Source organism: Nelumbo lutea, chromosome 6 (assembly GCF_056320005.1).
Source record: "Nelumbo lutea isolate HS-2025 chromosome 6, American lotus-T2T, whole genome shotgun sequence".
Lineage (NCBI taxonomy): Eukaryota > Viridiplantae > Streptophyta > Magnoliopsida > Proteales > Nelumbonaceae > Nelumbo > Nelumbo lutea.
Window position 1 is genome coordinate 27,463,697 of NC_142689.1, and position 20,098 is coordinate 27,483,794.

Sequence of the window (20,098 nt, forward strand, 5' to 3'; positions counted from 1 at the left end):
CATACTCATTCCTTAGATACAATAATGGTTTCAAAATTTTAAATTAACCATTGTAAGAGCACCTGGAAAGTTTATTCATTTATCACCCTAGGCTAACCCACTATGTAGCTAATTGTGCAAAGTAACATACTATACTGTTCCTTCTAAAATTATAGAATTTCTTATAGAATTAATCAAGTTTCTACTTGTTCAATTCCAAATAAATGACTATAATGCTACCAAAAATAATAAATCAAAGTAGGAGCTAGAACACCCCTTAGCAGTATTCCATAAATTAGAATTACTACATTCCCACAATTTAAATACAAAAGTGGATATTGAGAAATAACCTTTTGTTTTGATAATAAAAATTAAAGGATTATATTTTGGGATTTGAGGTACAAAATAATATGGTAGAAGGTTCCAATACAATCTTAGCATCTTTAATAAGGGAGTAAATAGATTGATGTGCCATCTTTGAAGAAGCCCACATGTTACAATGGCAATTAAATTGTAAAAACTAACTTTTTCTCTTTGATCATTCACTTTAGTATTCAAAGTCATGGTTTTCAAAACCGGACCAAACCAGATGGTTGGACCAAAAAACCGGTAACCGGTCAGCCCCTCGGGTCTGGTTTTACTAAAAATAAAAAATTGTTAAAAAAACATTGAAAAGGTCAGAAAAGCATTGATCAAGATGGTCGGACCACTAAACCGTTCAACCCAAGCAGCGGTTCACGGGTTAATATTTTTTATTTTTAATGTTTAAAAATAAAATAAAATAAAATACCTATTATATCCCAATCCAGTTCGAACCTCTTAGCTTTAAGGTTAGAATTTCTAACCCTTCCCAAGTTCCCTCCTCAGTCCTCTCAAGTCTCAACTCTCACACCCTACCTACCGACCACCTGCAGCAGCCATCATCTCCGGCGTCTGACAGCGACCGGCGAACTTGCAATGGCAAAAAGACTCACCCTCACCAGCACTTATAGCAGCATCTGATGACGAAAATTTCTCCCTTCTTTTATTCCTTCTTACTTACAAGTTTATTTCGGCACGTCTGGGAAAATGGGTTTTCTGGGTTGTTGGTCAATCCACATCCATATCCTTTCTATGATGTATGAGGCGAAAATACTCACCAGCTGACCAACACTTGCAGCGGCAAATGGTGATCTTGCAGCGGTTGTCCGACAAATTTGCAGCGGCACTTAGTTGGCTCATCTAGTAAAGTCATAAGATGTATTTCCTACTAACTTGGGATTGAATCCCACATTCACCCTCCCCACCTCTATTTCTTCCTAACAAAAAGATATTTTGAAACTTGCTGACTTTAGAAATCTGCAGAATAGATAGCTATAATTGGGTTGCATCAATAAAATAACTCTCTTTGTCTAGTTTAGAAGGATGACCTAGTATTAGCTTTGGTTCAGGTGAACTATGTCTCTAAAAAAAATTAATATTGGTAGCACACCATTAGTTGGGTTCTATACTTTTTGGAATTTTTTCTATATTTTTTGGAATTTTTTTTATATTTTTTGGAAATTTTTCTATCTTTTTTGGAATTTTTTCTCTATTTTTTTGTATTTTCTGTATTTTATTATTTTTATTTTTTCATATGTTGTTCTTTTTATTGTATTTTTTTGTATTTTATTTAAATTTCTATGGTAGTTTTTATTATATATAAATATTTTTTGTTTTTTATTTATTTATGACGTTACGGGTCGAACGGTTGAACTGTCGAATCGAAAAACGATGCCCATAACGGTTCTGTTTCTGGGTCGGTTTTAAAAACCTTGCTCAAAATATTGTCATCTCTTGAGTTTATAAGCCAAAATGCATCAGACACTTAAAGTGATTCAATTATTGTAGCTTTGTTTGTGAACAAAAACCCCCAAAGTCAAAGTTTGCCTGAAAAATATAAGAAAGAAATGTGAGAAGAAGCCAATAAGAATTATGAAGAAGACATAAATAAAATATATCAAACAAGGATACTTGTTGGTATGGCAATGTGGTTATATAGGTTTTGTCCCATTTGTTTAAGTTATGACTAAAGAATGATAAAAAAGCTTGAAAAGTCTGGGCTCGTTCAAACTTTGGAAGGAGAAGATTCCAAATAGTAGACCGGTGGTCCAAATGTTTGGTGGTAAAAGGGCTTGAAAAGCAGTGAAAACAGAACATTCCAAAATGCAGGGTTAGAGAGCGGTTCGATGAAATCAATACAAAACCCCCAAGTGCTATAAAATATTAATTTAAAAAACAAAACATTGTTTTAGAGAGCAAAAAATCTTTTTAATTAAAAGACTCATCTATAATAGCTTCAATGAGAACAATACGATGGTAGTTGTGAATGTTGGGAATAAACGGATTACAAGTTGGAAAGATAAGGTTCAGAGAAGTTATTAGGGTTTTAAATTTTTAAACGGTGAACAATGTTCAGAGATAAAGAGAAAGAAATTCAGAGACGCAGAGAGAGAATGAGGGAGAAATGAGGAGATGGTGATTAAGATTTCAGAGATGAACAGTATTTGGAGACAAAGACGGGTTCAGGGACGAAGAAGAGAGAATTTTTTTTTTTTTTTTGGACTGATGTGGTTCAGGGAACTAACACCCCTCAATTAGTTCCCCACACATGCCAAAGTGGTTTGCATGTGTATGAACAGGTGTTATCTTCTCATGCAGTGGTCGATTATGTAGTCATACAAGCGTGGTCAGCAGATCTGGATTTCCTTACACATATCAAAGTACTTTGCATGTGTATGGACAGGTGTTCTCTTCTCATACGGTGGTCAGCTATATGGCCATACAAGGGTAGTCAGCAGATCCAGATTGGGTAAATTAAATCTTTGTTTTCATGATTTGACAAAATATTAGTACTATCACAGGTAGTCGATGCATGAAAAAGATAATGTTAAAAGCTATCGCGAATCAAGCTGGAAACCATAGCCACAAGTTCATACCCGGTTCTTACTCACCCATAACAGAACTTCTGCTGTTGGAGAGGGCCGAGAGGCTACCTGTGTAGTGTTTAATACTGGGGAGTGGGAAGGATTTCCTTCTAGCAAAATCAGTTGAGATGCATATTTTGTATTTGGCTGTTGAAGTGGCATCCAACAACTTAATCGAAACATGCAGATATTGGTGAAGGGTGACTGTTTGGTTGTGATATCACACATGAATGGCTTAGTGGAGAGCAAGGTTTTTAAAACCCAACCGGATAACGAACTGGTTAGGGGTCCGTTTCCCAGGTCAAATATTCCCATAATTCAAACTGAATGAATGGTTCATTCTGATAAAAAAATAAAAACTGACTAAATCATTAAATGATTTGACCACGGAATCCACGGTTTAGTGACCAAATCAACAGTTTTTAGAAAAATAATGTTTCTGGGTAAAACAGAACCAGCCACCCTACCAGTTCCTGGTTTTTCCGGTCCGATCCACAAGAAAAAAAACCGCTTGTAACAAACAACAAATAGAAACTATAAATTTATAATGGGTAAATTTCTTAAACTATTTAAAATTGATTTACCCTACCCCTACCGTTTCTAACAATTACTTAACTCTACCCTTACTATTAAATTCCGTTAATATTCTTGTCAAAACTCATTAAAACCCAATTTTACCCTCACCTCTCTCCCCTCTTTCTCTCTCTCCTTTTCAGTCATAGATTTCACCAATACGAGGGTTTCACCGTGCTCTTCTTCTTCTTAAAGCCATCCGAAGTTCCGAACATCGGTGAAGCTCTTTGTCTTGCAATCACCGCCCCACACCACTGCAATTCAACTTCCCTGAGTTCAATGTTAGCAAGGATGTTTTTGTGAATGACTCAATCGAACTGCTGCGCCAGAGCGGAATGAATTTGAAGAAGAACAACGAGAAGGGTATCGACGCGCATCGGTTCAGAGAACTCCTCATGTCCTCTGGGACGGATTTCAAGAAGAACAACGAGAAGGGTATTCACGCGCATCGGTTCGGAGAACTCCTCATGTCCTCTGGAATTGTGTTGAACGATAGCGTGCTTTGGATGATACGATTTTGACTATTTGCTTACTAAGCTCTGACGTGCCACAACTTGCCGGATACGCAGGCTGGATTTTTCATCAATGCCACCGCCGCTGCAACTCCTAGCAGCGGCAGCAAAGTTTTTGGTCATTCTCTCCGTCTCCCCTCTTTCTCTCAGCCTACACCTCTCTCTTGTTCTCAGGTAGTTTTCTAATTCTCATTTCTCTCGGTCTCCCCTCTCTCTTTCGAGTGTCACCCACTCTGATCTCTGAACCTCTTTTCATTCCTGTTCTCCGTTCATGGCTTCCTTCATTTCATTACTCTTCTTCGCAATAGCTATTGAGCACCTATCTCTTCCGTCTTCACAAATTGTTCTACCTCTCACGCACTCACTCAGTCTCTCAGAAACCGAGTTCAATCACACCCACCACCTTCTCAAGCCCTCCTCTGTTCGCTCCACCACCAGGTTCCGTCACCATCACCGGCACCACCAGAATCAGCGTCAAGTCTCTTTACCCCTTTCTCCCGGTAGCGACTATACTCTGTCCTTCTCCCTCGGTTCCAACCCAACTCAAACCATCTCTCTTTACATGGACACTAGAAGCGACCTTGTCTTGCCTGGTTTCCCTGCGCAGCATTCGAATGCATACTCTGCGAAGACAAATACGACACCACCGCTACTGCCGACACCACTCCTCCTAATGTCGACAGTGAAGGAAGACGAATCTGAACGCCTGGAAATGTCAACGCCATAGACGAAATCCTCTAAACGCGTATTGGTTATAGTTTCGGTTTCTTTTCTTTTGCAGCGTGGGTGCTTAAGTGAAGGTGAGAGTGAGAGCAGAGAAGACCCTTCCTTGTGAAACGGGAAAAGGTTGTGGTTCAATTGTTTGGGGAAATTTCAGAATCAGATTAACCAAAGACAGAAACAAACAGTCCGTGAAACTAGTAGAATTTTCACAAAGAAGAAGAAGGGCAAAGAGAGAGGGAAGAGGAGAGTGAGACCGGGGAAGGGACCTGGTCAGAGGTGGAGAGGGTCAATGCCAGTTTCGCCCCGCTGTGCAGAGAATTAGAAGAGACGATGAACAGTGTTTTTTTTTCTCTCAAAAATGAATTCGGGATGAGGGAGGGGTAATATTGGATTTTAAGAAAAAAATTAAACATCACTTGCACGGGTTTTGAAGGAATAATAATGGGTAGGAAAATATTAATCAATTGTCAGAAATAATAAAGATTTTAAACAGAAGCTAAACTATAAGGATAATTTAAGAAATTTACCCATCTATAATCCATCCCATTTTAGTAGCATATGGTTTGGATTTGCACTCCAATTAATTCTAATAACCTATCATTATGGTGGATCCGAACTGAATCAAATATTTGATTATTGAAGCCCGACTCAGTAAAAAAATATGAAGCTCAAGTTTAGGTTAACCTATCATTACGGTGGATCCGAGTTGAGTCAAATATTTGATTATTGAAGCCCAATTCAGTAGAAAAATATGAAGCTCAAGTTTAGGTTCAAGTTTGTTTCAAGCTATAAACATGAGCTCGAGTTCACTTGGACTTAGAAGATCATATGTTGGGCTCGGCTTAGCTCAAGTTCAACAATGAGACAAGCTTCATAAAAAAGTAAAAAGTTAAACATGTAAAAATTATATATATATATATATATATATATATAATATTAAAATTTATACATATAAAAAATTAAAAATATTATATATAATATAAATTTAATTAGGATCATGAGCTTAACAATCTGAATATCATTGGGCTTGAATTCAGCCCGATTAACAAAGTCTCAGTTGGTATCCACCCTACCAGCCACATTGAAATGCAACGACCCAATTTCTCATTACCTTGCATTATATCCATTTCATGGAGATGGGAAATTGGAAATTGATTTAACGAGTACAAAAATCAAGTGATTTGCGCCAAATCCTCTTCTCTCCACAGGCAACATAGAGTGAATCTAAAATGCCTCACTTGTCATTCATTAATCCAGCAAAATGTGGGCCTCTAAAGGCATGAGTAGGATGAACACCGGTTGATTTGGTAAGACCTTAACAACGTCAAGCCAAGCCAAAAGTCGACCCTCATTGTAACGACCTTCACAATTGACTCATCGGCCAAACCCTAGCTTCTTTAATAGATTGACACTTTTTGATGAATTAAGCCGATTTTCCATTTCCATAGTGGGGCAGAATTTTCTGGAGCCCAGATATTTCTTAGAATTTGGTGTTTTTGTAGAGTTATAAATTCTTGGGAGCGGGGATAATCATTTACTTAAAGTTTAAACTAGACTATAATGGATAGGAGTGTCAATGGATCAGGTTTGGGTTGGACTCGTTCAGATTGGATGGATCAATAAGACATTGAATTGGACTCCATCTGTGATGGATTTGCATTGGGTTAGGTCAGATTGAACTAATATCCACACAAGATAAGAATACAGGTGTGTCAATGGACTATATTTGGCTGGACCCAATCTAAATTAAGACCAATTTGAACACAGATTAAAAGGTCCAAATATTGAATTGATTGGACTCATATTGGATTTCATCAGTTTGGATTAGACCTGATCCATCTGAGATGGACTCATATTGGACTGAATTGATTGGACCAATATCCGGTCCATTAACAGCCCTAAGAACGGATTCAATTGCAAATCCACTCTTTTAGATATCTGATAGAGTCCGAATCTCCTGCACTTTTATCTTACACTTCCATTCAGTATGCAGCAAGATGATAAGGAAAGGATTAGATTGTTTGGGTGAACTATTTACCTGCAACTGCCCGGTCCAGGCCCATTCAAATTTAGCAACTGCTCAACCCAAGCCCACGTAAGTTTCACTCTTGGGCTGGTTTCTGTTCTGATTAATTTACCTGGGGTCCGGGCTAATAAACTTGCCCAAGATCAAAAATAATGTAATCAGGCCTATCTGAGTTTGGTTCATCATTGACTATAGTTATTTTCTTTTAGTTCTTTCAGCATGTACATTAGCCAATAATTTTTTTGTATTTATTTTTCTATAATTTTAGTCTTCTTTTTTTCTTTTAATTGTTTTTAGGCATTAATCAAACAGGTTGAATCAGCATTGTATCTATAATCTTTTTAAATAACGGGTAAGTGGTTCAGCCGTTAGCAAGTGATTGAAATATGTATAGTGAAGTGTTCGCATTTTAAGTTTTTACCCAAAAAATTCAAAAGCATATCTAGAAGCGTCTCCTTCGAGGGAACATTTTAAATCATGAAATTATATTTAGTAAAATTCATTTCTTCATCAACATTCTATTGTTTACTTTTTCCCTTTGAATACGGATTCTGAAATGATATTTGATGAACGACCACAAATTGATGTTTAGTAGCAGTTGAAAGCATTCAAGTTGTACGTTTGGCAATTTTCATGTTTCATATGTATTCTTTAGCAGATGTAATTCACTTATTTTATTACATGTGTTATAGTGCACCTAAGAAGAGGGTATTTGAAATCGTGGCCATTTATTTAAATAAATGCTGTTATATAGGCGTTATTCCAGCATTTCTACTGTTATATCAATTCGTACGCATAGGAACTTATGAAAGTAGGTGTTGACGAAAGTTTCATTTTAGTGTTTTCTCCAACGGACTTTTATTCACTACTTTGCTAATGCCGTGCCTAATGGCACCTAAGTGTTAACAAATGGGTTTATTATTGCTTTTCTCCGTTTTCCAAACAAATAATGTATAAAACATTTAGTAAATAAACGTCTACAGTTCCAAACATATACTAATTATGCATAAATAATTTGATTTTTGAATACAAAAAAAGCACATTTGGTAAATTGAAGGGAACTGATTTATTTTCATTTAATGGCCCTCGAGAGCCAGAAATGGATAGCAGTCCCCAAAGGATGGTCATGGTCAAATGGTGGAAATAATAAAGGGAAAATTACTGATTAGTACCATGTACTTTGGGTCTAATGTCACTTTGATCCCCAAACTTTAAAATGTGACAATTTAGTACCTGAACTTTCAAGATGTGACAATCCAGTACATGTTGTTAATTAGTTGTTAATCAGCCGCTAAGTGACTTTTAAAAAGACAAAAATGACCTTCGAGTGTCACCTAATTTTCTTTATCAACTATCCAAACATTGACAAAAAAAAAAACAATAGTCTCAATTCCTTGCATATTCTATTAAAAAAAGTTGGGATCACTAGAATGCCCACTTAAACGTAAGCCCAACTTTCTTGAATGGAAGAAGTAAGGATTTGAGACTGTTAATTTTTTTGTCAATGTTTAGATGGTCAATAAAGAAAATTAAATGACACTCGAAGGGCATTTGTTTCCTTTTCAAATGTAACATAACGACAGGTTAACTGTTGATCAATGGCAAGTACTGGGTTGTCACATTTTGAAAGTTTGGGTACTGAATTGTCATATTTTAAAGTTCGGGGACCAAAGTGGGACTAAGCAGTGTAGGCACAAAGTATAGGGTACTAATCAGGAATTTTCCCAATAATCAAATAAAGATAAATATTCTGTATATATATATATATATATATATATATATATATATATATATATGTATGTATGTATGTATGTATGTTCACCCATTTTTTGTATTGGACTGCTAGGGTAGGTCCTGGGATGGACGGAAAAATGATTTGCCTATATATGGTTTTTAAATTCGACCCAAAGACCGAACCGGTAAGGGTGATTTACTAACCAAAATCAATGATTTTTATGGAAAATGCGGTTTTGAGGGAAAATCGGAATTTAACATGTAAGTATAGGAGATATTTACTATGCTCTCAACATGTTAATACACTTTTCGCTTTCAAGAGATCAGCCCTTGCAAACAACCCTTTCAGGCGTCATTTGGCAAGTCTTTCCGTGTGGTCTTTTGGGCTTAGGCAAGCTCAAAAGGTCGAAAGTCGGTCCTTTTTCGTTTTACAATCAAATGAAACTTTCTACTCTTCCCCCAAAAACTCAATACCTATTGGCCATTTAAGATGGTGTTTGAAAGCGTGAGCATTTTTTGGGACCGATTTTCAAAAAAAAAACGCCCATGTTTGTTAGACCTGTTTTTCACAAAAAAAAAAAAAAAACGCCTTGATATGTTTGGGAGTGTTTCTGCCAGGTAGACCGTGAGCAACACTATGTTGTTTGGTAAGGTGATTTTCATCACCGTTTTCATGTATGTGCTGTCAAGTAAGCGCCAGATAGGATACACGTAATCGCCAATCAGTCAACCGTTAGGGGCAACGGTTCACCGAAGCATGAAAAGCCAAATTTGATGTTTCATGCAACCTGCAACAGTTGGGTCCTGCTTTACGAGGCATGCCCATTTTTCAGCATTTTTTTTTCAAAAAACACTTGAACCAAACAATCATGTAGGAGGGCATTTGTGGAATCGCCTGCATAGATCCAACATGGCACCGTTTTTCAAAAAAATGGCCATGCTTCCAAACATCCCCTAAGTTGGGCTGCTGAAAGATCATTGTAAAAATTCTTGAGAAACAACACCTTAAACTTCCCCTATTTTTTCTAATAATGCTTTAACCTTCCTGTACGATGGCCTCCCCTATAAACTCCCTTTGACATTTGCGGAAAATTATATAAACCGATTCCTTGTTCTGGTTAGTTTGAAGTGATGGAGACAATGAAGTTCCTGTCTATAGGCAAAAACAAAGGACTTACACCAATTTCACCGTTCACCTGGACTCAAGAAACATATAATGGTAAAGTAGGAAATAGGGGTATTCACATTAAATGTCAAACCGATCAAACTGGCTTGACCCAACCTGAGTTGATCGGTTTTTTAAAACCATCAGTCGGTTTCAATTTATATGAGAAAATAAACCGATAACTCAGTTCAGTTTCAGTTTTCATACATGAAAACCAAACCGCCTATATGTTTAAGTAATTATTAATTAGTTCCTAACCTACATGTTAAATGTTGATATATTTTATTTTTGTTTGAACTTTGAAAAAAATGGTTATTTATGACAAAAGCTAAAAAGTAAAACCAATACAAATATAATACAATGGTACAATATTTAATTCAATTTTGTATAAATTTAAATATATATTGACCAAAAAAATCAGTTTTGCATAAAAGACTAATCGATTTAAATATATATTTTGATTTTGCATAAAAACTAAAAAGAAATAAACTTAAATATAAATAGATATATAGAAATAGATATTTTAGTTTAAAATATACATAAAAACCGACTAAACCGATAAACCAACCCTCTATGTTTGGGTCGATTTTGCTTCAGGGTCGATCGGTTTCGGTTTAGTCAGTAAGTAAACCGACTAGGTCGGGTCGGTTGAAGAAAATGACTCAAACCGGTCCAACCTGACCCATGAACACCCCTAGTAGGAAATGACTAGTTAAGTGCCAATGGTTGAGTTTTCACTGATCTGAGACTCAGTTTGGAAGGAGTACAAATACAAATTTGTAGAGTACAAAACCTTGCATTTTATATAAATTCATATGTATTTGTACTGTACATATTTGTATTTGTACTATTTCCAAACTGAGCTGAAGAGTATAAAAACCATAGTTTCCAAAACCGGATCGGACCAGATGGTTGAACCGGAAAAACCATGAACTGGTCATGTGACCAGTTCCATTTTACCCTATAACCGTTATTTCGCCAAAAACCGTTGATTTGGTCAAAAAACCATTGACTTAGGCAGTCGAAACGTTTGAACCATCCAACGATTTTGGCCGTTTTTATTTTTTTATTTTTTTTTCAGAACAGACCGTCCATTTGGTTCAAACAGTCGAACCGTTCGACCCAAGAACCGAACCCCTGGCTGGTTCGATTTTAAAAGCCTAAGCCTTGATAAAAACAGAAAAGGAATACAAGTAATTTTAAGGTAAAAAGCTCCCTGAGGTTTCTTACAAATGCGCTTAGCCATCCCCCTCAGGTTTTTGACCGGACTTAAGCCTCCGCTGTCAGTGAAGAATTAAGATGGCGTTATACTTGACAGAGCAAATAAAAAGATTATTTTACCCTTCAATATTTTTCAAATTTTTAAAGAAAACCACTGCAACTGTTCAATCTGAAACAAGAAAAAAACAGCAGCCGAAAGGAAAAAGAAAGGGCACAAACCGTGTCCAAACAAACCAAATATTTTTGCAATACCAGTCTATGAGCATTTTCGGGCTGGGTTCTTGCGATTTTCTTCTAACCCATTTTCAAACGAGCAAGCAGTATAGATCCTACGGCTGATGACATTTGAGTTCCAAACAGAAACAAGTCCCTTGACCCCCTTCAGGCTTCATTGTCCCTAAATGCCTCTTTGATATATCCACCATTGACCGCCCCAAACCCAACAGCAATAGGCAGATGGCTAAGGGAGGGTATTATTTGTCTAGTGACAATCATCCCACAAGAGAGGTTTAAGTCCTGTCAGAAACCAACCAGAGGGGAGGTGCAAGTATCTGTGAGAAACCTCAGGTGGAGTTTATCGAGAGCTCTATAGAATCCAAGGTTATTAGTCAAGTGTATACAAAGAGGCCACATCTGCATAACAGAACAAAACTATGGTAGGAAAGTCTATGACGCGGGAAAGACACGGAAAAACTTACAACCAATTCAAGGTTATCATGTCTTTCTGGCATAAATCTATCGTTGTAAAAGAACAAAACTGAAGTATTGTAATCAGCTGTAAGCATCAGAATGAAAACACTAAATAAAAGGGGTAATTTGAGTTCAATCCACCTTAGGATTCATAATGCGACTGCACAGTTTGGGTCAGTGTTAAGGGAAAAGATTCCCAATTCAAGGGGATGCTGTTTAAAGGGGTGAAGATAAGAAAGGGAGGCATCTAAGATTTTCAAATCAATTCTCTCTCTCTCTCTCTCTCTCTTACCATTTGGATGTTGGCTCCCTCGAAGAATATGCAGGTTTCTAACAGAGTTTTAAGTCTTTTACCCTAACTTTTACCGTCTCTTGCGGGCGGTTCAGTTTTTACAGTGTCATGAACAATCCCACCTTGCCTTCACCTTTTTAGAATTGAGCAGTTCGTCACCTCTCTGCAATGACATCCGAAACAAGAACCACTGCGTGTCAGTTGTTGTACTACAATTATGTGTTTAATAACAACCCAAAAGCGAACTAAAATTTAAATGTGAGCCTATTAATCCTGGAGAAATATCTCCTCCAAAGAAATCACAAACTGTTCTACTGATATTGGCCAAATTCGCCGAGAAGTTTTGAAAGAGTTGTAGCATCACGGAGACTGTCCCTGGGGATGTTAATTGGACTGGATTGAACCAGATTTGGTCCAATCTAATCCGATCCAATGAGTCCATTACGGATAGATCAGGTCCAATCCAATCCGATGGATATTTTGGACCATCCAATCTGTTCGAATTGGTTTCAATACAAATCTGGTCCATTGGCTTCTGTGTTTTTATCTTCTATCAATGGATTGGTTCAATCCAATTCAATATGTCTTATTGGTCCATCCAATTAATCGAAATTGATTTTGATTTGGATGGATCCAATCCAAAATTGGTCCATTGACACCCTCAACTGTCTAGGCTTGCGCTACAAGAAAGACATAGAGGAAGAACTTGAATCAATCAACACCCCTCTCTCGTGAATACAAGTTTTTTCAGTATCATATTCCAAAATACAAATACTTGGGAAAGAAATCAGCCTGTATCTTAGAAATTGGTACGTTGGAGAGAGGGTGGAAGCTGGGTCAATTTCTGTGTTCTTTTGTTAGTAAATGTGGAACTACAGAAACTTGACTTTCCTCCAGTCCATTTATTCAGGAAATTCTTACTCTTTCCTTATTTGTATAAATTACTTTTCCACCGAGAGAAAAAGTTTTCAAAATTAATAAGATAAAAACGTCCATTGAAAATCTTTTATAAACAAAAAAGTCCAAAGGTAAATATGGTAACAGGGAAAACTTATCTAAATAAAATTCAACATAATAAACATAGATAAACACACTTGACTAATAAACACCAGAATTTACCTGAGTAAATAATTTACCAGCAAAGCTTCATTTAGATCCGGTGTAAAACGACATCAGTGTAAAAGTATTATGTTTTACACTGAACCATATAATAGGTGACCATTTTGAAAACCATGATAAAAAAATGTAAAGTTTTATATCGATAAAATTGATGTAGTATTTACATCAATAATCGATGTAAAACTATATTTGTTGAGGTTTTACATCGATTCACTATATAAAACTCCACTCCATCCAAACACAAACAAATCTAAACTAGAATAAAGTTTTACATCGATCTTCATTTACATTCCTTTCAAACACCAACAAAACTGAATCGGTATAAACTTTTACATCGTTATTGATTTACACTCATTCCAAACGCAGCTTAAATGAATGAAACCTAAATACAACCTAAACGACAACACAACCTAGACGATTACCCACTCACTCAAGCTCGGAAGAAGACCACAGATTTGGTTTTGTTGCAGGTCCAAATCACTCTAAAGCTGTACTTGAGGCAACCATCGATGCTGATGCCATTATGACCAATAGATTTCTCAAGATCTCACAGAGGTTGGATTCGGGATCTACTATAAACAAGGCGTATAAACACGTTAGCTTTTGCCTTCATGGTACATCTGGCAAACGGTACGAAACACAAACGTGTTTACTTCTGATTGGAGTTTTCTAGCCTGATTTCCACTCCTTGTTTCAATCAGATCCAGAATCGACAAACGAGTGCATCCGGGTGTAGGAGGATGCATCCATTGCTGATAAGTGCTTTTTTCCAAATACATGTAAAAATAAAAAAAAAAAAAAAACGTTTTTATGGAAATACAAAGCTACACCTGCACCCAGACAGCCAAAAAAGAGAGGCCTTTCAAAAACCAACATCATGGACCACATACATTCTCTCCTCACCTTTCACATTGACGGTAACCCACTATGACTATCTACGACCCCGCTGCTGCTTGTCATGCTCATGAGCTATGCAGCAGCCATGCATCTTATGCTCAAATTAGATGTTCAAATGTAATTAAAAATCAATTCTGTAACAAAAAAGAACTAGAATTGGATAAACATCATCTAAACTTGGGTATGGAGAGTCGAATGGTAGTGAAATGGGTGAATCTTCATTGGTACATAAATTATAGGGTCGAAAAGAATGATAAATAACCCTCCCCCCCCCCCCCCAACCCAATAACCCAAAATACAAGGAATTGGGGACTGAAAAAAGTTGGGAAGACACCAGGCCAAAATCACAGCTAAAACTCGTATTAACAGGATTGGTTTTGCACACCTAAACACTTGCAACTGGAAAATGTCACTCTCAAGGAAGCATGCCCCCACCAGCAACAGGCACAAGACAACCCATCATAGCCACCACCATCTTTGTTATCATCACCGAAGATTGTAGAGTTCTGGCAGCATGAAAATTTAGTGGAAAATGAAAATGACAGCAAAGAGAAACATTTGCAGAGTGAAGAACACGTTCCATCTTCTACTGGCGATTGATGAAGCAGCATTCTTCTTCTTGTGGTGTTGTGCCCTGAAGATGTAAAGCAAAGATTGTATAAGTTTTGATTGATGGAGAATTGGGGATGACTACATAAAAAAGAGGGTTGTTTGAAAACAAGGATTTGGTTACATACTTCTGCATAGATTTGAGTGCGCCACAGTACAGAGCATTGTCTGGTATTGGCAACTCAGTTTTGTTGTTGGCCTCTGGATTAACAATCCTTACATATGTTTCTTGGCCAAGATACCATGAGTCTAGATTTTCTGTTCGGAGATTCCAGACTCCAACATTGTCAAGGGAGACTAGAATTGCCGTCCACGCTCCTGGGTATACCTACACAAAAAACAACACAACTATATTCAGTCTCTTTTCTTTTCTTCTTTCCTCCTTGAATTGATTTGAAAAAGAAAATAGAAAAAAATAAAAGCAAAAATCTTGCAACACAAATGCAATTTCTCTGTATCCTCTTAGAAGGGGCCATGTGTATAGTGATCATAGTAATATCTCAACTGGATGCTGTATAAACTGAGTATCAACACTACTCAACTGAGGATTTTTACGCAACCAATCTTTCAACTCATATAGAATGAGCACATTGAGTGACAATTAATCTAAGATCTCTTTCAACTCATAAGTGCAATGTTCTTCCTTTGAAGATATTCTTGCAGCAACTTGTCTCATAAACCTTGTTATTATACAGGTAACAACCAGATTTTTAACGATCCCCATCCACCATGTTATGAACTCACAAAGTCAACAGTATGAACCCAATGAATTCTTTGTGCTGATGTTCTGTTTGACCTAGGGTATTAAATGAAGGTAACGTGAGATGCACAAGACCAGATGAAAAAGCTATCACTGAAGGAGAAAACATTCAACCAAGCATTTTCCACATAAACCAAGAGAAGAATGAGTGTTACCTTTACTAACCAATGGTAAATGTAGAGATAACGAAGACTTAGATAATTAAAGGAATGTATAAAGATGCATCAAAGCTTATGAGGAATCTGTCCAAACTGTTAAATGCACCACCACAGGTTGTACAATCCAAAGGATAAAGAAATAACAAACAGAAAATCTATAGATAAAAAGTCTTAACCATCAAGGAGACAAGGTCCAAAGAGGGCCTTGGCACTTTGCCCACTCATCATCATTATCATCAATGCCTTACCCCAATTATATGGGTTCGGGTACATTAATCCTGTTTCCCCATACATTAATCATTTCTTACTACTTCCACCCAAGTCCCTTTCGGTCCTGCCCATAGCTCTTCTAGCCCCTTCCACTACCTCAATAAAAAAAGTCATTACCCTATGTTGGTCCCAGCTGTTATCAGGTGGGATGGACTGGATGAGATCCAAAGCTTTGGCCTTTTTTCTGTGCAAAGTGGCTGCTCTCAGATTCAAACCTGCATTTGCACACTTGCCAGCCCAAAATTTTACCATCAAACCAAGTAATGGCCCCTGGTCAACTACCTCAATGAGATTAGAATTTTTCCTAAATACAACTTCAGACTATGTAGTAGATGGCTTCCTAGGGGAGGAAAGGGCCTTTTAGTATAGAAACAGCTCTTTACCTACCTGGTATTTTTTTCTGGAGAGCTTTCATAGATATTCTGTACATAAATGTATTATCATGTAAGACCTTTTCTTTTCCATATATTATATAAATACAGGTTACCATTCTCTATAAATAAATAAATACCCACAAAGTACTTCAAAATTTAGAGGTTAAAAGAGCCCTCCCTCTGGATTTCTTGGGATACAAACCATAGAAGAGGCATTTAGAAAATTGGACACTAAAGCTATTAATAAGTGACACACAACCATATGCAGCACAGGAACCATTGAGTCATGAACTAAAAGAAAATGTCTTTTAATGATGCTGGTCAGCCATCGTTTAATGGAAGAATGGATTGTCATTTTTTCCTTTCCTTTTTTGTTTTCTATACACTAAAAGAAAAGAGGAAAAAAATAAACCTGAGAAATAAAAAGTTGACCAAGATAAGGAAAAATCAAAACACACCTGTATTGTGCTGCGAGCAATTCCATCCCATTTATTATAAGTACCCCTGCTGTTTTCTGTCCACTCTCCATAATCCATCCTGTAACCAATCAATTGAACTATTATTCATAAAAGTGAGAAAATTACCATGTAACTCATGGATGTGTACACCATGTATAGGAAATGCTCACCCAACCACGAAAAATGCATAACCATCCATGTGATAGCTCTGGATTGTCGTATGATTGTTCTGTAGAATGACTTCCATAAATCCCCTATATGTACCATTTATAACAGATGACTCCATTAGAGATGGTCCAGTAAGTGGCCGGTTGGGGAAATCAAGCTTGTATACCCCCTTCACATTGTACTGGTCAGCAAGCCTGATTGGGGTAGATGGATTGACATATGAGATTCCACTGAGAGTAGTTCTTCTCTTCCCATTAATTGTTACTGGTGGCTTGTTCTTCAAAACATATATATCAGTCACATTGATTGTGCCATATCTAAAAGACCCCTGTGGATTAGGTCGAGCACCACTAGCAGACACATTCCACCTAGTAAATTTGGAAAATGGGAAGTCAAAATAAATAGATAGATAATTTGTGTTTTCAGACTTTTTTTGGGGGGTGGGTGGGATGAGGTACTCCCATCACAACCAGAAGATTATGTGAACAAACCTGATAGACCTTGCCTGGTTCATTGAATACGTCTTGTCAAAAAAGTCATTTGGTGAATCTGGGAGAGGACCAGATGCCTTTCCCTTGGAATTGGAATAATGCAAGATTGCAACACCTGTGACTCTTTTCCAAAGAGATTCATTCACAAACCTAGCACTTGCTACAATATAGTAATCACTGCTTGCATTCTGATCCATGGTAACCAAGAATGAATAAGATTGTCCAACAGATATATCCAAGTTAGTATAATTCTGCTGGACTGTGTATGACCCCTCTGTCTCTACAAGAAGCAAATTGTGGTTCTGGATCCTGAAGTTCAAAGTAGTTGAGATTCCAACATTGTGGACACGGATACGATAAGTTTTGCCTGCCCCAACATCATACAACTGTACTTTCAGACTACAAAGAATTTCATTGTAACCAAAAAAATGGAAATACAAATGGTAGGAGACAGATGTATAAGAGATAATATTTGATATCCCCAAAATTAGTAGATTAAATAACTTAAGATACCAAGAGAAAGAGTTCTTATCAACTCTAGCATTCTCTCCACCCTTGATCATAACAGCATTGACTGTTGAAATTTATTTTGGCTGGTTATTGGCTGTTGAAACTTTATTGATTAATGAATTGGAATGAATACTCCGCTACATAAGAGAGGTGCTTCATTCTGTATCCTACCCACTACTAAAGCATCACTATGCATTATTAGATTTTAAAGCATAACAACTTTCAATAATAAAGATTGTCATTAAAACTAAACTGACCAAACAATATATCAGGCTCCATAAAGATTGTCATTAGATCTATCAAGTAAAAGGTTATCAAGTAAAAGGTTGGCAAATGTCATTGATCAACTCCTAGATCTAAAATAGGTTAGTGTTCTAGAATTATTTTCAAGATAGGAACTAACAATGTCATTGATCAACTCCTAGATCTAAAAGGTTGGCAAATGTAAAATGATATATGATATAAAATCCACAACTCATATGATAAAACTATAAAAGAAAAATCCACAAATCATTATTCACAAAGCTGGATTCAAATTACCTGGATGGACATTCCAAGTTTCATAATCAATCCCATCTGGAACGAGAGTGGTGTTATATCTGTATGGACCCTTCCCGTTTATGAGCACTCCATCTGGCATCCCAAGGTCTTTACCAGCATTAAGGGCCTTTCTCAGATCCTACAACCAGAAGAGGCTCATAGAATAAACCACTACACATCCTAGAAACCAAGTTGATTTTCCTTAAAAGCAATAAAAAATCAAAAGAGAAAAAAGGAAGAATTGAAAAAAAAAAAGATTGCTGATCATGCAATAACACTGACCGTATGGTTTCGGTTGTACCAGTCACCAATCAGAATAGTGTAATCTCCATCCGGGGTCCCAAAAGGCACCGGAATGACAGGCCGGTTGTTTATAATAAAGCCTCCATAACCACCGGCGGCTCTCTGGAAATTGAGCGAAGGGAAGTAGAAAAAGCTCCCAATCTGATCCTTGACCTGAAACTGGTAAGTCCAGTTATAATCCACAGGGATAGGACAATTGGTTCCCAGAACACCATCTTGCCAAGAATTACGACGCTGCTGAACACCGTCCCTGTCAAAACCCAACCCATAAACAAATCTTTAAAAGTTAAAATAATAATAATAATAATAATAATAAACTCCAGCAGCTATACCCCAGAATTATATGAGGAGTAAATTCAAGCAAAATAAGTAGAACAACATAAGTTGAAACTTACCAAGTAATGAGGAGATCTTCATCCAGACTGTTCAGAACATTAACGACGACGTTGTTATTCGTAGTCACATTAACAGTAGGTCCAGGAAACTTGCCATTAATCGCTATTACCTGCAATCCCAAGGCAATGCAGAGAGACGCAGAAGAAAATTACTTCAAACGAAATCTAAATCACTTCAAGCCGCTATAAATCTCTGGGTTTTAGATAGTAGTAGAACAATAACAGCAAAGCCCAGATAACAAAAAAAACAAAAGAGAATGCAAAACCAAGATAAGCAAAGCCACTAAGTTTGTATAAACTAGCATATTTAGTAGATCCGGAGAAAGAAAGACTACCAGAGAAAATCAAACGCCTCATAGAAGAAAAACCCAGTAAACAAGAGGAGAAGATCTAGCGCTAGACAAAGGAAACAGAAAGCAGATCCAAAACTCAAACCTGTTGTTTGACACCCAAAGGAGCAGCCGTGATGTAAGAGACCTCCCAGTCGTAAAAGACAAAGGGATCTTCGGCAAGACAGAGGCACAAAAATGACGAAATGCAGAGCAAAATCAGAGGGAAAAACCGAAAAGAAGCCATGTAGCGAGTTTAAGGGTGCTTGTAGCGTATTTGGAGCCAATTTTCTGAGAAGTTGGTTGATTACATTTATCTGTTAGAGAGCAACAAAGAGAGGGAATTGAGCAGCAGAGGAGCAGCAGAAGGAGAGAGGGGGTGAAGATTGATGAGTTTGAGTTATAATGAGAAAACCCAAAAAAATGAGTCATAATGAGAAAACGGCTTCTTTTGCCGCAGTTTGTCACTAGCGCCATTGTCTATGAGGGTAATTGCCGGTTTGCCCTAAAATTTAAAAATATAGAAATAAATAAAATCTCAAAATATATTTGGCTGTTACTAAATTTAAAAGGGTAAATTACTGGGACCCTCCCTACAGTTTATGGGGTATTGCACATGGTCCCTTATACTATTGTTTTTCACATTTGACCCTTCATATTTTTATGCTATGACAAGCAATCCCTTTCATCACTTTTGTCAATTATCTACGTTCATGGTTAAACATTTCTGAAACGCTATGATATGTTTTGTCTTATTTTAGAAGATGATTGTGCCCTTTTATGATTTTGTGACAGAAGATCAGGACCGTTGAATTCATGCCTAATTTGACAAATAATCTTGAAAAACTAGGTATATT

At 37.0% G+C, this 20,098-nt stretch overlaps 1 protein-coding gene across 1 annotated transcript; it reads right to left on the reverse strand.

Annotated features, from left to right (window-relative positions):
• Positions 1-14,013: 14,013 nt before the first annotated feature.
• LOC148848165 (monocopper oxidase-like protein SKU5) lies at positions 14,014-19,781 on the reverse strand. The gene is made up of 9 exons (XM_088949773.1): positions 19,348-19,781; positions 18,913-19,022; positions 18,497-18,767; positions 18,215-18,353; positions 17,165-17,531; positions 16,676-17,041; positions 16,506-16,584; positions 14,614-14,813; positions 14,014-14,510 (listed from the first exon to the last, which is right to left on the reverse strand). Exons 1-9 carry the CDS (start codon positions 19,486-19,488, stop codon positions 14,399-14,401), a joined length of 1,785 nt encoding a protein of 594 aa, XP_088805899.1. The 5' UTR covers positions 19,489-19,781; the 3' UTR covers positions 14,014-14,398.
• Positions 19,782-20,098: the final 317 nt, after the last annotated feature.

Excerpts from the sequence above, each read along its gene's own strand:
- LOC148848165 (XM_088949773.1), bottom strand. The coding sequence starts at position 19,488 with ATGGCTTCTTTTCGGTTTTTCCCTCTGATTTTGCTCTGCATTTCGTCA. Across the intron at positions 17,042-17,164 it reads AACCAGGCAAGGTCTATCAG|GTGGAATGTGTCTGCTAGTG; the intron begins GTTTGTTCACAT and ends CAAATTTACTAG. Across the intron at positions 16,585-16,675 it reads TATGCATTTTTCGTGGTTGG|GATGGATTATGGAGAGTGGA; the intron begins GTGAGCATTTCC and ends GATTGGTTACAG.